This window comes from Sinohyriopsis cumingii, chromosome 3, assembly GCF_028554795.1.
Source record: "Sinohyriopsis cumingii isolate HCF-2022 chromosome 3, ASM2855479v2, whole genome shotgun sequence".
NCBI classification, from domain to species: Eukaryota; Metazoa; Mollusca; class Bivalvia; order Unionida; family Unionidae; genus Sinohyriopsis; species Sinohyriopsis cumingii.
In genome coordinates this window covers 79,423,999-79,440,912 of record NC_142963.1, presented here as the reverse complement: position 1 = coordinate 79,440,912, position 16,914 = coordinate 79,423,999, and the positions used below count along the sequence as shown (strand labels likewise).

The following is a 16,914-nucleotide window of genomic DNA, read 5'->3' as shown; positions in this document are numbered from 1 at the left end:
ATCAGAATACACTCCCTTTATAACCATACATACCTAACCATCAGAATACACTCTCTTTATAACCATACATACCTAACAATATACTCCCTTTATAACCATACATACCTAACAATATACTCCCACTCCCTTTATAACCATACATACCTAACAATATGCTCCCTTTATAATCATACATACCTTACCATCAGAATACACTCCCTTTATAACCATACATACCTAATAATATACTCCCTTTATAACCATACATACCTAACAATACACTCCCACTCCCTTTATAACCATACATACCTAATAATATACTCCCTTTATAACCATACATACCTAACAATACACTCCCACTCCCTTTATAACCATACATACCTAATAATATACTCCCTTTATAACCATACATACCTAACAATACACTCCCACTCCCTTTATAACCATACATACCTAACAATACACTCCCTTTATAACCATACATACCTAACAATACACTCCCTTTATAACCATACATACCCATCAATATGCTCCCTTTATAACCATACATACCTAACAATATGCTCCCTTTATAACCATACATACCTAACAATACACTCCCACTCCCTTTATAACCATACATACCTAACAATATGCTCCCTTTATAACCATACATACCTAACAATACACTCCCACTCCCTTTATAACTATACATACGTAACGATATTCTCCCTTTATAACCATACATACCTAACAATACACTCCCTTTATAACCATACATACCTAACAATGCACTCCCTTTATAACCATACATACCTAACAATACGCTCCCTCTATAACCATACATACCTAACAATACACTCCCTTTATAACCATACATACCTAACAATACACTCCCTTTATAACCATACATACCTAACAATACACTCCCACTCCCTTTATAACCATACATACCTAACAATATGCTCCCTTTGTAACCATACATACCTAACAATACACTCCCACTCCCTTTATAACCATACATACCTAACAATATGCTCCCTTTATAACCATACATACCTAACAATACACTCCCTTTATAACCATACATACCTAACAATGCACTCCCTTTATAACCATACATACCTAACAATACGCTCCCTCTATAACCATACATACCTAACAATACACTCCCTTTATAACCATACATACCTAACAATACACTCCCTTTATAACCATACATACCTAACAATACACTCCCTTTATAACCATACATACCTAACAAAGTACGTGTAAGTTATTCTTACTAGTTAAGATGTTTCCATGTCGAAAATAAACTGCTGTTTCTAAAATCTTGGATATAATACTGGGAATACTAACTGGCCTGTAAATGTTTGCATCAATGCTCTTTGGTAAAGAGGTTGATTTTAATTCTTTGGATACAATGCTACTTGAAATACTGGCAAGTTAACAATACAAGCATCAGGAACTGTCTGAAACACTTATACTAATGTTTGTTGATTTTGTTGGGTTATTTTCATACAGTGAACTTTTACATGGATTAAGGTTACTCAATTCTTTGAAAACATTCTTCTTTCAGATTCCTCTCACTTTCAACGTAAAGTCTGAGTGTGTTATGAAGAACATCTTTTAACTTGTAAAACTGTTTAAATATGGAAGAATCCTGTTGGCTTTTGGGTCAAAATGTTAAAGCTCAGGAGCATTTTCACTAAAAGAAAATTTGTTGTGTATAGTAAAGTTTGCTCTAGAGTGGTTTCCCTTATTAAACATTAACTTTGTGCTTGACTAGCATGTAGTTTAATAAAGCTGGCACTTAATGATTTGAGTGTCTAAGGGTCAGAGATCATGGTCATGGTAAATCTCATAAGAAAATAATGGTTTTGATCAAGAATTCATTCATGTACCTTAGTCAAGGTCACTGAGACTCAGTTATTAATTTCCTGAGTCTGCAATGAATAGCTGTTAAGCATGGTGCTGGTATATATTGTACCACTCATAGTACTGTTGTTCTGTTTAGGTCTTTTTTATGAAATGTTATACAGCACTGGTCATTCTTCTCTGTTTCACAGAATTGCTGTTTCTTCCATCTACAGCTTTTTTTTTCTCAAATTCAAGGGACTTTGCATTTTTTTGCTGCAATGTTCTTCTGTTTATTTCTTTTTATGTCTTCTGGTAATATCTTGTACATGCTTGGGTTCCAAAATGCTTTATGGTATATATGAAACAAAGCTGTTTGAATTTTTGTTTAAAAATGTTTCTTTCATTAAAGCCCAAAACAATAAGAATCTGGACTTGGCTTTGTCAGTCATCTTGCACTATTTTCTTTACAGTTTTTGACAAGTCAGATTCCAGCTGATGGGGTGACTTATCTTTGGTAAATCAGAGTTGCACACCAAAATAAATAAATAGATAGATGGATGGATAGATAGGTAGATAGATAGATGGATGGATGGATGGATGGGTGGGTTGATGGATAGACCAGTATAAAATACAATTATGTTGTAAAGTTAGAATATGTCACAATAAATTGACAACTTAAAATTTGTCTGTCTACATGTAATGAAATCCATAGAAATCCATAATTCTTGACATTTAGAATCCATTTACTGTGGAACTCCACTATAACATGATGATCAGGGTCCAAAAAATTGGATCATGTTAATAGCAGGGTTGCCTTAATGCAATGTTTTACAGTATTTTACTTTTTTCAGAGAACAATGCATTGGCACATATACGTTTATTCATGTCTAATGTATATCATGAATAGGGTATCAACACCATTTACTATCATGTCTTCATGGCATGCAATTCATCCATAATACATGAAATTCCATTGAAAAATTGCACACAAATTTAAAATATTCAATAATTTTGTCACAGATAATTGTGTCTGAATTCAATGTCTAATATATAACATGAACAGAGTATTAGCACAATTTACTTACCATCTAATATCATACCATTGTGGCATACTGTTAATCCATAATACATATAATTCCATTGCGAAAATTGCATACATATTTAAACTATTCAGTAATTTTGTCACAAATCATTATGTGTCTGAATTCAGTGGTTAATTAACAGCAAAATTAGGTTAAGAAAGATGAAGCACATGCACAGTTCATTAAATTCTGGGGTCTATGAACAGTGTCTGTACAAATTTCATACTGATAAAATTTTCTCATATTCATTTCCATGTACCTTTATCCATTGTAAATTCTCAATAGTTAACACTTGTATGCCTATTCATTTGAATGGCTACAGCAAGAATAATTAACAAACAACACATGCATTCAGTGTGCATGTAACTTTTACTTCAGATTTTGTAAATATTGAAAGAAATATGTGAAAAATACTTTTATTAAGATTTGTGAGCTGAATGCATGTACAGTTTCATAACCTTTCAATTTCCAGGTAATAAAATGTACATTTTGTACTAGTCAGCTGATTGTGTCTAACAACACTGCCAAGCCTAGCAAAAATGTTGGCGGCTTTCATTTTTTTGGTGTTTATTAAACTGAGAGAATCTTTTATCAACTGCCATATTTTCTACTGCATGGTTGTGTATGCAGTTAAAGAAGAAACACATGTCGGCTATTGTTTGAGCAATGATTGTATACAGAATTAATTGAAGACAATCACAAAGACAACTTACTGGCTTTACTCATGGATCAGTAATAAGTAAAATTTCCGATAATGTTTATTTTGGCATAACACTTCAGAAGCCATGCCACAATCATATTATATTCCAATTCACACACGAATTCTTCCCCCAAATGACAATAAACATTTTACACACTATTTCTTGTACTTTAAAAAAATATTTTTCTGGTTATGAGAAAAATGCATGTACATGTATTTAAAATTTCAGGAACCATGCCACAATCGCATTATATTTGAATTCATACATGATCTCTTCCTCAAAATGATAATAAAATTTTTATACACTATTTCACGTACTTAAAAAATAATATTTTTTCTGGGTACAAGAAAAATACACGTGCATGTATTTAAAATTTCAGGAACCACACCACAACCGTATTATATTTGAATTCATACATGATCTCTTCCCAAAAAGATAATTCAGGTTTTATACACTATTTCATGAACTTTGAGAAAAAAATCATGTGTGAATGAATATATGAAATTTTGATAGCCATGCCACAAATTCACGTTATCGTGGGGCACATTATAGCGGGATTGCACTGTATATGATAAATTCATGAATTCAATTATAGTTCACACACCAGTATAAAAATAGTATCTTATTTACTTGCATATATTTTGTCATGAAAAAGAGGGAGTCTCAAGTTGTTACACAAACAGTATTTATTCACACACGTTCTGAGAACACATCAATAAGCTTCCATGATGGATCGTGGCACCCCCTGCTTCCGGGAGCTGAGTCTCTCTCTAATGTTGCAGCTACTAAGAATGAATTAACTTGATGTGCTGTACAACCAGTTTTTGTCAACTTCTGCTGTTTCCTAGCAACGCCACATTCAGTTTGAAAATCATCCATAAAAGAAGTGACAGAAAAATTCTGCTAAACAATCTACTTGAGGCAAAACATGGACATATATAATTTTGATTGGAAAGGGAGGTTCCTGCATCACTGATGGCCACATGCATGCTCATTTACATGGCTACAAATTTTGCAAATATTTGCAGGTATCAAACTAAACTACTATCACCTATTGACACATGTAAACGTTGCAGCCTTATATGAGAAATAGGGGAGTGTTTAATAACCAGAGTAGTGGCCTTTTTCAAAACTTATTTGTTCATTATCAACATGTACACTTTGAAACCTGTAGTGAGGTATCATTGTCAGAATGGTCCATGTTGCTTCAAAAAATCTTCATCTTTTCTGGACTATTTTTTATCTATGATATATTTAGAGTCATTCTATTCTGTTTACACCAAGTTTTCATTCTAACAGGAAATATAAACTTAATTAATGGTTTGTGTACACCAGTTGCACACTGTTGACCAAGCACTATAGCATGAAAGGGTCTTGGTCAACCATTGGCTGTGCACTCCTGTGATGATGTTGCCATGTTACAGTACATAGTGAGCATAACTATTGTTGACATGTACCACACCAATAGGCATCTGTTGTGGGAGATAAATGCTTCATTTTCTCATTGTATTGTAAATGAGATAGAATGGAGTTCTTTTAGAATCTACAGCTTGAAATTTTAGTCTCAAAGTATATCACAAAGATGGTTAGATGCCAAGACATACTTTAATTTAATGATTGTTATGTATGGAAGCTTCCAAGTCACAACATTTTTGACCTATGAAACATACCAGCTTACTAAATACTATTTTTATATCATGCTTCAGATATTTACTGGTGTGCAGTCCAAGAGAATTTCCAGGGAATTTTACAAAATTGCACAGTTTATGCCATTGATCTTGACAAGGTGGATGCTCAAAAAATTAAATATACAGTTAAAAATGAAGTTATAAATGGTCAGGTAAGTTAAATTTGAACTTAACCATTTTGCATTTTTATGTACAAATTATGTGATGCCTGTCATATTCAACACTCATTTTAAACACATCATGCAGAAAAATGTTGAAGTGAAATATTGTACCACCAGAAAAGTGGGATCAGCAAAAGATTAACATGGAAAAATTAGATTTACAGATTAGTATATCCTCTTCATTAGTGTGGTTATATTAAAGTGAAATATTGTACCACCAGAAAAGTGGGATCAGCAAAAGATTAACATGGAAAAATTAGATTTACAGATTAGTGTATCCTCTTCATTAGTGTGGTTATATTAAAGTGAAATATTGTACCACCAGAAAAGTGGGATCAGCAAAAGATTAACATGGAAAAATTAGATTTACAGATTAGTATATCCTCTTCATTAGTGTGGTTATATTAAAGTGAAATATTGTACCACCAGAAAAGTGGGATCAGCAAAAGATTAACATGGAAAAATTAGATTTACAGATTAGTATATCCTCTTCATTAGTGTGGTTATATTAAAGTGAAATATTGTACCACCAGAAAAGTGGGATCAGCAAAAGATTAACATGGAAAAATTAGATTTACAGATTAGTATATCCTCTTCATTAGTGTGGTTATATTAAAGTGAAATATTGTACCACCAGAAAAGTGGGATCAGCAAAAGATTAACATGGAAAAATTAGATTTACAGATTAGTATATCCTCTTCATTAGTGTGGTTATATTAAAGTGAAATATTGTACCACCAGAAAAGTGGGATCAGCAAAAGATTAACATGGAAAAATTAGATTTACAGATTAGTATATCCTCTTCATTAGTGTGGTTATATTAAAGTGAAATATTGTACCACCAGAAAAGTGGGATCAGCAAAAGATTAACATGGAAAAATTAGATTTACAGATTAGTATATCCTCTTCATTAGTGTGGTTATATTAAAGTAATTAACTGAATAATTTATTTACCCAGTCATTACATACAAAGGGGATATAACTGTCCATCCCTCCACCATACCAAATAAATTTTTGTTTTATTGAAACTTTTCAGCTCACCTCATTGTAAGGCATTTATCACCTGTCAGCATTGTCCTTTTAACTCATTAACCCCTGGTGACAAGTTTGCATGGCAGGAGGTAGTAGCCTACTGCTGAGCTCTGTAACATCATGGTCATGTATGATACACTAAAGTGGTTGGTATTATAGAAAGGTAGACAGATATAGCTCTACAATGATACCAAATAATCTGGAATATCTAGTTGTACTATAAAATACAGTTACAAAAAACTCAATTTTTGGACCTGACTTTTTCTACCCAACATTCGCCCATGGTCGGAATCCTATTCTGTGTTCAGATTTTAGACTTTTTTGGTCTCAGATCTAAGACAGACCGGTATGAACTGCAAACAAGTAGATGAGCCTTTGCAAAAAGTAGGATAAGATGGGCTTTTGGAATAAAGAGTGGTCTCGATACAAAAATAATGGCTCCGTTTAGCCACAAAAAAAGAAGAAAAAAAGAACTCCAACTTTTACCCTTCTGCTCATGTGCAAGCCAAATAGCCAATGAAAAAGTGAAAAACAATGTTTCTAACACAACTAGGCAATATGTTGTTGAAAGATCACCTGGGATTTGGTGTTTTCAGATCTATTCAGAAATAGCTTTCAAAATGTGTTTCCTACTTGATTTTCAGGCGAAAATGACAAAAACCTCCAGGGGTTAATGTTTTAAGAGCACAATAACTGCTGGGCATGTTTTACCATATATACTGGTGTATAAGCTGAATAATTTGGGAAAAAATAAAGGGGGGGGTCAGCTAATCCATGGGCCAATGTCTAAACTTGACAGTTTTTAGGTCATTTTGTTGACTACTGCAATGGCTGTAAATCTTGGGACACAAAACAATAATTTTTTCCATGTCCTAAGACATAGGCATATAAAAAAGTAACTTTCAGTGACTGGACAATTATTAAACTGTTATAAAATACTATGATTGATTTTCTTATTATTTTGCCTGTGCATATTTTCTGATTTCACCAACATGAAGTTAAATAGAGGTAAATACAGACTTCATAATTTCCAGGCTGGTTGAGTTTACCAGGGAGACCATGCTGAACTATAATGTACAGTACTTACACAGTGCAAAGCATGCATAACATCACTTAAATCCTTACTTATTCTCAAACATATTAGATGCATATTTTGCTTTATTCATTGTTTTGACCAAATCGCATTCTTCCAGGTAACATTTCAGCTAGTCCTTATAAGCTGTTTCATTTACATTGAATCATGCGCTCACGAGTTACTCATTTTCAATGATATAAGTAATCCTGCAAATTGAGGTAATATTTTTAAAAAGATACACATGCTTAATTGCACAAGGCACATAACCATCATAATTTACATGTTCATGAAGAGTGATAATAATAAAGACTAAAATTCTCATATAGATCAGCTAAGATCAACATCAATCAATTTTAGATTTGTGTTTTAGCTGAACAAACATCATAACTTTCCACACAATGGAAAGCTTGATGTTTTGGCATCACCTATGTTGATAGTTGGCAAATTTCTTTCATTTTGCGACAACAGTACAGGCCAGATAATCATTAAAACCCAGTAACTGGCTTGTGACAAGAGGGAATTTGATCAATAACTGTACCAGTACATTGATGTGTAATTGCCTTTTATTCCATAATATTAGCATGGTTACCGTAGTTTTGTAAAATGGGGTGTAAGGTATACCTACAAACTTTTCAAAAGCCAAGTAGGGAGACAGAATAAAAAATACAGATTCAGGACCTAAAATTGGGAGGGTTTTCCTGGCATTTTCAAAGGCCTTGTTTTCACTAAATATTGATTGATCTTCCTGGTCCAATATGCTTGAAATTTGCAAAAAGACTCACCATTTCTCCCTGTGACATGCCCTATTTTCCCCCAGGAAATGCCCTTTTTTCATATTCTGGTCAGCTGTGGTCAAACTGCGCAATAGTGAAAGATTAGTCTTAAATGAACAAGCAAGAAAGCCAGCAAGACTAATTAAAAAAGTTAATCCTCATCCATGCAGCAATTTTGTGAAAATGATTGGCCCTCCGCCTTAATTCAAAGAAACCATGTTCTACACGATTGTGTGTTATGCAAGCACCAGCAATTGATTGGCAAGTAAAGGATTCCCAATTTTGTTGAACTAAAGGTACCATAATAGCCAGCCTTATGGTACCGTACATGTGTCAACTATTTTCTCCTCTTAATGTATATCCAACCATATTCCCTTATTGTCAACTCGTAAAGCATTTAGTATTGTTTATTATAAAACATGTATTCTGAATTTTTTTTTTGAGGACATATTTGCTGCGTGGAATGTTTTTTCATTCCTTCTTTTAATTTAATGATGGTAATTATCATTGGTATATACAGTATAAAAATGCCAGGTGTTCACTTGTGTAAGTTTCTTTCATGGGAATGGCACTATAGCATATGGAGTTACAGCATTTGTAGTGATCATTGTTGTAATTTAAATTAATTGTGACTGATTTTATTGTCATGGTTTACTGTTTGTTCTGGTTTATTATTTTTTTTTGTATTACTGCTATGGTAAAAAAAATCATTAAGTTACATGAATAATGTTTAAACAACATTCTATTTAGTGAAGAAGCAAATTGGTTATAGTAAAGTAATTATTTTGTCACAACAATAATTCACAGGTGATACAACAGAAGATGTAGAACTTTTCTTGTTTAGCAAAAATGAAAATTGAAGACAGAATGTAATAATTGGGAGTTCTCTACAAAAATCAGAAGATATTATGAAATTGGGAGGTAGGCATGGACCAACACCAAAAATCGGGAGATTTTTTTCCTCCCGGCATAAAAGTTGACAGGTATTGTGTAAGGTCACTTACATCAAAGCAAACTGCAACTCAGCTTTTATGGTATTAGCATTGAACCGTGTTGTTATTGTTGTTTTGAGGTTTAATGCCATTTTTCAGCAAATAATAGGCTATACATGGCAGCCAGTATTAATGGTGGAGGAAGAACCTAGAAAAACCCCGGAAAGAACCACTGACCCATGAGAGGCTACTGGAAAACTTTCTCACATATCCACATTGGCTGAATCTGAGACTCAAACCCACACAGAGGTGAGATGTCAGTGATCCATAATGGAGATCGCTTTAGACAACTCGGCTACTTGGGGCCCCCGAACCATATTGTTTGTTCATTGTGTTGTCATACTGGGATTACATTTTAATGAGTTAGGTATTTACAATTTCAAAGCAAAGTAAGAACATAATTACCAGTGCACTGATATAAAATGTCAAATGCAATAATGCATAAGCAAACAATAATCAAGTCAAAAGGGAGAGGTAGTGTTACAGCAACTCGCGATTGCTAAATTCTTGTAATCATTAGATCAATTTATACACAAAGCTAAATTAGGCAGAAACAATAAGAAAACAGAAAATTAAGCAAATTACTTTTCAAACAAGTTTATACCATTTTTTCAGTCATGCACGCAAACCTTGAGATGAATATATATGTAATTTTTTAAATATAACTTTGCCTAAATAAATGCATGTAGAACGTAACCTCACATATCTTGAGATGTCTTGGAGTTGTAGGTCGGCCTGTACACAGGTCATGGACTTTTTAGTGACTTTATATCTGTTCAGTTTGGGGGTCAGCTTATTCATGAACAGGCTTATATGCAAGTATATACAGTAATCAAACTTCATAATAATGTTCCAAAATACACATTTTAAAAAATTATGTTTGGATTGGTTCCCTCACAACAGTGTAGCTTACAAAACAAACAAAATTGAAAATTTAGTTTTCACTTGTTCAGAATGGATCAGCTAAGTTTGATTAAAAATTGGTAGGAATGTTTCTTAGCACATGCTTTGTGAAAAATGACCCCAAGCAACTTCCCCAGAAACTGTATACCTTCCTTAGCATCTAGGTAGAAAATCTGTTTTCATCTGCTCTAGACTGATTGAGTCAGTTTCAATCAAATATAGTGTTAGTGTTTCTAAGAACAAAATATGCCCAGGGTGGCTACCATACCAATATTATGGCTTCCTAAGTAATCATATGGAAAAACCATTTACAATTTCTTCTCTGGACTGGATCAAGTCCGATGGAAGTATATCTTAGAACATGTTTTATTAGAGTTGTGTCTAATGTGGTTCCCTTAACAATTTCATGGCTTCCATAGCAAAAATATGGAAAACCTGTTTTCAAGTTCATCTTTAGACTGCCATGCCAATGTTGATCATATGTGGCATTCGTGTTCATTATAAGGGATACTCTACTGAAATTGTGTCTGGGATGGCTCCCTTAGCATTGATGGTACATCCATAGCAACTAGAGGGAAAACATTTCTGATATTCATCTTCCATGAAGTATGACTAGTTGTTACTAATACATAACTCTTACATTATATGACACCTTCATCATATCATGTTTTGTTATAAGATCGGAATGATCGTGGATCCCATTTTGTTTTGAGATATAATAGTGAGATTATTTGTCTCAGGTACTTCACTACAAGGTAGTCTCACTATAAGGTGGTATAGTCTATTGTATCCTATTGACAGTGTTATAATGAGGAAATGTTGGATATATAAAAATACAAAAGAACAACTGTCTCTTCCAAACTAGCCTATCATATTGGACCAGGTGTGACAAAGAATCATAAGATGAACACCTTTAATAGTAAAGATGCAGATACAATATTTAGTCCAGCTGAAGTCACTAAAAGTAGAAATACAGTTAAACAAATTATCAAATACCACCAATATTTCTGCCAAATAGCTGGGAATTATCCTGACATGGGTCACGGCTGGAAACATGGCAGGCCTCAGTCGTAAGCATGATTACATCATGAAGCATCAAGTATAATTGGTTGAGATAGGCATACTCTACATGGCTTACTTTCTACATGGCTTACTTTCTCTCAAGTCTGAACTGCATCATGGGAATGGTACAAAACTTTATTGTGGTTTCTTATAACATACATTATCTCTATAAAACAAAACAGTTTTTCATATTCATCTAAGCTTTGCTATAGAAATGACACTTTAATGAAGAGCTGAGATATTGTGATTTACCATTTATCAGTCTGTCTGTCCATCTGCAATAATGTTTACATTTGCTTCTCCTCCTGAATTGCCTGGAGTTTTGAGGTATTTCCTGAAAATCATCTTGTCATTGATTATCCTCCTAAACTGTTAGAAGGATTTTAATTGGAACATTGTATGCTAAATAAGTGTCTAATGTAGGATTTTACTCTTTTCCTTATAATAATCTCATTTTGGGGAAATTGTTTGGAAAAATTGCCACAATCAGGACTATTTTGAGAAGATGAGCTTCAGGAAGAAACTTGTCATCACTTCTCCACCCATGTTGCATGAAGGATTGCATTAATAGTTTTATACATTTAAACCAACAACAAAATCGTTAACATCATGTTTGTATTCCGATAATGTCTTTACATGAATTTAAGGAGGGGGAGGTATCTACACAGAAAACACCGTTCAAAAGAACATTAACACTACTTAGTAGTTACATATACTTTTCACTTCATATACATTGACTTTTTTAAAGCTTCTAAAATGGATACAATCATGGTAATAAGATTCTTCACAATATACCACAATATACCACAGTATACCACAATATACAACAAAATGCCACAATATACCATGAATGAAGATCACACTATGGAATACACCAGCAAGAACAATAATTATTCTCTTACAATCATTCTGCCTGGGATTTTAATAATAGAAAATTCTATTTCTTTATATAAAAATCTACTACTGCAGAGTCAGTGATGTTGGCCTTGCAAAGGATCTTTAGTTTTGTCTTCAGTGCAAATTAATTTTTTACGTATTTGCTTAATATCTAGATATACTTATAATAGGTACATCGAACAGCACCAATAAAGTGTCATATTCTGGTGACCTTTGAAATTCCTTGCGTATGTATTGTTAGTAACCAAACAGAATGAGCACTACACTTTGTGTTAAGGAGTGTTATTATAAGAAACTGCTGGTATATGTTCCAAATTAATTTATTACATTCTTAAATGTAAAAGCCATAATTTGATTTGGTGAATCAAGAAAGGTCAACACAACATGACAAGGATGTGTATGTCTATTCAGGTAGAGGCAGAGAGCCTGAACATGTGAAGGTTGAATACTGGCAATTAATATGTTGACTTCGTGTACTATTTATATTTTTACAGTCATGAGCTTCACATGTATTGGTGTCCTGTTTTAGTAAGCATATCAAATTGGCAGGATTAATCACTACATGGTTATATATACTGACGTGGAATACATTATACAGTGACATGAAGAGATCACTTGCTGACATGACACTTTCACTTTGAGCCACTGGCAGTTTTCAGGTGTCTTAATTACACTGTATATATCTTAACAAATATGATATCAGGCAATCACAAAAATACAGTAATGGTTTACTATAATAGAAATGAATTTAATGACATGGTCGTGTCAATTTGTAAGTCTTTAAGTTAATAAAAACTAAAAGCTATAATTATTTTGTTTTGGGAGTTTGGGTATAAAGGGGTCCATGGTGCAACCACATTATATCAAGAGTTAAAATGATTGCCTTTTGCACATCCATCGATGTATTGCAGCATTGTTCTTTTCACAATTTGAACTTTGAAACTCATAAAAATAAAGTTTTATGTGATTAAATCATAACTTTTGCTTCCTCTTTAACAATCCACTACAGTGGCAGAATCACAGCTGATGAATCTCTCTCCCAAACCAAAGTCCAACTCCTCCACCCCCACCCTCAGTGTGTTTCTTTAACCACAGTCGGCTGACTAGGTTACAGCATATAAAGCTGCTTCAATCCATTACCATAGGTCTTTGTAATCACTCAAATGTCACACAGTAAGCCACAGTCAGCCCTTAAGTTCATGCCACACTGTGAGCTGAAAATATTACTTAACTACATATATTCACACATGTGTAAATAATACATGTTAACATGTGCTTACATATAAATTACTCAAATAAATGCAATATAATTTATGCATGACATCAATCACTATGAAAGATTACACAATATTAGACATTGTTCTTGTGATTTACATACTTTGTGCTGAAACTACAGTGAAAAGAAAAAATCCTGGGAAAATAAACAGTCACTGCTCATAGAATTTTATTGCTGCTCCTAAGCTAAATAATTGATTCATGTAAATATATTCAAAGGTATACATGCATATTATTTCATCTAACTCAAATTTTGGTAAATTTCATAAAATCTTAATGAAAAAATTGTATATTTCATCAGTCTATTAGTTGTCATCACATTTCAGGAGTGTACTCAGTTATTGCACACAGATTCATTGTTTGTGAAGATGTGTTGTATAGTTTTCACTGTGGCTCTTAATTTTTTTCCCAAAAAGTTGATTTTAAGAAATAGAACTTTAAGTGGTACACTGTCCTGATTATTTCTGTGCAGGAGTCAACTGACACCAGGTACATTTTGTAAGCAGAAGGTGTAGATGAGCAATTAGGGATAATAAACATGTTTAAAGCTAGAGGATAAACTTATCTAGTCCTTTAGTTTGTTTTAACAGTATAAAGAGATAAAATGTGATGATATTAGTAAAATCACAATATGGAAACCTTCTACCACCAAAACCATGAAAAGAACAATTTAAAAGGAGCTTCCAATACTCTGGTACAGTTATGTGGAACAAGCTTCCACTACATGTAAAATCTGCTGAAAATAGAGTATTTAAGAAGAGATATCATGGGCATGTATGTACTTCTAATAGATAATGGAATTTAGTACTTTAATACTTAACATGTTAAAATAAACAGTAATTATCGCTATCTTCATATAATGTGCATTGTTATACTCTCCTTAAGAGGGCCTCAAGGGAGAATAGTCCTTGACTAATCAGTCACCCTCTCTAAATAAAGCATTATTATTATTATTATTATCAAAACAAAATGTCATTCTGTATAAATTTACTTCCCCAATAACTTGTTATACTATTAACGTTGTAGTATATTACAGATGCCTCAATATTTTTGCATAATGTGTTTTTCTTTCAGGGAAATTTTAGTATTGATCAAAATGGAAGTCTGTCACTTAATAATGGTGTTGATTTTGAAAAATTACCAAATCACAAAGAGTTTAATCTGATAGTAACTGCAGAGGATACAAAAAACCAAAAAAGGTAAATTTTGATTTTGATTTTTTTCCCCATTATTTATCTCTTATTCAAAATTACTTCATCATCAAGTAAAATTCGCAAAAGAAAGCAAACTTTTTTGAACATACAATAACACCTCATGGTAATGCTATAATACTGTTCTGGGGAATTTAAAGTGTACCATATGTTACAAAGGCACCGTAATATAAGATAGGTTTATTATCAGAACTACACCATCTCCCCACTAACAAAAAGGGATGCATAGGCATATTATGTTATCTGAAGGACTGTGATATAATTAGGAACTTTGAAGAGATGGACTATTAGGTGTTTAATGTAATTAAATGATGTTTACACAAAGAATGGAGTCCAGCTAGGGCCTGTGATATGGGTCAGTTCAAGGTCAGGTCAGTGGACACGCACACTAAGTTGGATTAGTGATCAGCCAATCAGAGACAAGGGTCTGCTGTGCTGAGGACTAGCTGACACCAGTCACTCACTTTACAAGTGATCAGCATCGAGAGTGGCCTGTTTTTGTTGCTTTTGTGGCGTATTGCTTCAAGAGTATTGGTATTTGATATGCATCTATCAAGCTGTATTTTTGTGGTGTGAAGTATTTCTGTGTCAAATGTGGCATACATCACCCCCTTGATGGCCATTTGTATTCGTGCTGTCCAAGATTGCAAATGGTATTGCAGGGTGTGAAGAAATTGCATAATAATGAACCTAACCCAAGGTTACCCATCACCTTTGATATATTGGCACGCATGTGCACCTTGCTTCAAAAAGGTTTCTTTAGTCCTGAGTGGATGGTATGCTGCTTGCTGCATCTTCATTAGCTTTCTTTGCCTCCTTACGTTGTGGCAAATTTACGGTGACATCAACTATGGATATGGAGTACTTGCATATCAGTGACTTTATTATTTCTGCAGATAATTCTAATAGGATTTTAATGTTGAGAGCATCAAAGGCCGATCCATTCTGGTATGGTGTACAGATGAGACTTTTTGCAATGATTAACTGTATCAGCCCCTTATGAGCTATGCATGAGTACCTAGTGCACTGCAGCAGGGTGGGTTGTCCTAGACCTTCGGACCCGCTATTTACTACAGATGGTATTAATCCACTTTCTAGATCACTGTTTTGGAGAAGTTACATTTGCTGCTGCATGTACTAGGCTATCGACAAGGCAAATTCAATGGGCACTCCTTTCAGATAAGGAGCTGCCACTACAGCAGCAAATGCTGGGATCAAGGACCACCTTGTTAAAACACTAGGCTATTGGACTTCTGATTCTTAAATTTTTATGTCATATCAGGACCTCAAATGATGCCATTCTGCGAGCACAACAGGCCGTGTGTGGATCTACCCATTCATAGATGTTTAGAAGCAGTTTCAACTATGCCTTTCTCTGGGATAAAGTGCATCTGATGGAAGTATGTGTGTTCTAATCTAGACTATTTTGTGTGTGTCAGTGTATTCTTTCAGAGGTGATCATTCAGATTCTTTACATGTAGTTAGTTCTGAGAAGGGAGTAAGCATATTCTGTGTATTGTACTGTTTAATTGCACGTTGGATTTTTCAGTTTTCTATGCAGTGTGATCATCAGATTCAGTCGTCCTATGAGGTGTGTTAGCATCATTAAATTCAGTCACTTGTGTGTTTCACACCGGTAGTGTGTTCAGTGTGTTCTGTGGAACAGGATCATCAGATTCATTGTCATCAGGTGGCATTTAAGCAGTGTGTTTACTAATGTTGTTTGGTGTATCTAGTAGGTTTCTAATTCAATCAGTTTACTGAATGTGCATACAAATCTTTTATATGCATCTGACTTAATTATTGAACTACATGAACTGTATGTGTGTCTGCAGAGTAGATTTTGTAGCGGTTTGTGTGTGAAAACTTTATTTATACATCAACCCCAAATGGGAACAAGCTGTGAACATTGCAATGCTGAATTGTACATGTTTATAATTGTCTTAGTTTCATCATATATGACTTTCTTACAGATTCTTGCACTGGTTCTTGCAGTATTGTCCATTTATGATGATTCACAATCATATAATTCTTAATATGAAAATGATTCATTTTCATATGCATAATTGCTTATATTGATTGTGATTTTCATGCTTATTTTAACAGAACTGCAGGTACTACTTGTCCATATATATCCATTCCTTGGAGCTCTTTGCTGCATATTACTGCAGTTCCACTCCCAGTATGTAGCGTTGTTTGGGCATTCTGTCCCTAAACCACTCAACTTACAGACATAACAAGTTG

General features: G+C 33.8%; 1 protein-coding gene across 1 annotated transcript in view; it reads left to right on the top strand.

The window, feature by feature from the left end:
* LOC149803173 (protocadherin Fat 4-like) overlaps positions 1-16,914 on the top strand; it is a 208,618-nt gene that overhangs the window by 139,752 nt on the left and 51,952 nt on the right. The window contains exons 35-36 of the mRNA XM_089953895.1: positions 5,308-5,441; positions 14,534-14,658. Coding sequence (XP_089810021.1) covers positions 5,308-5,441; positions 14,534-14,658 — 259 coding nt within the window. The remainder of the gene's footprint in view (positions 1-5,307; positions 5,442-14,533; positions 14,659-16,914) is intronic.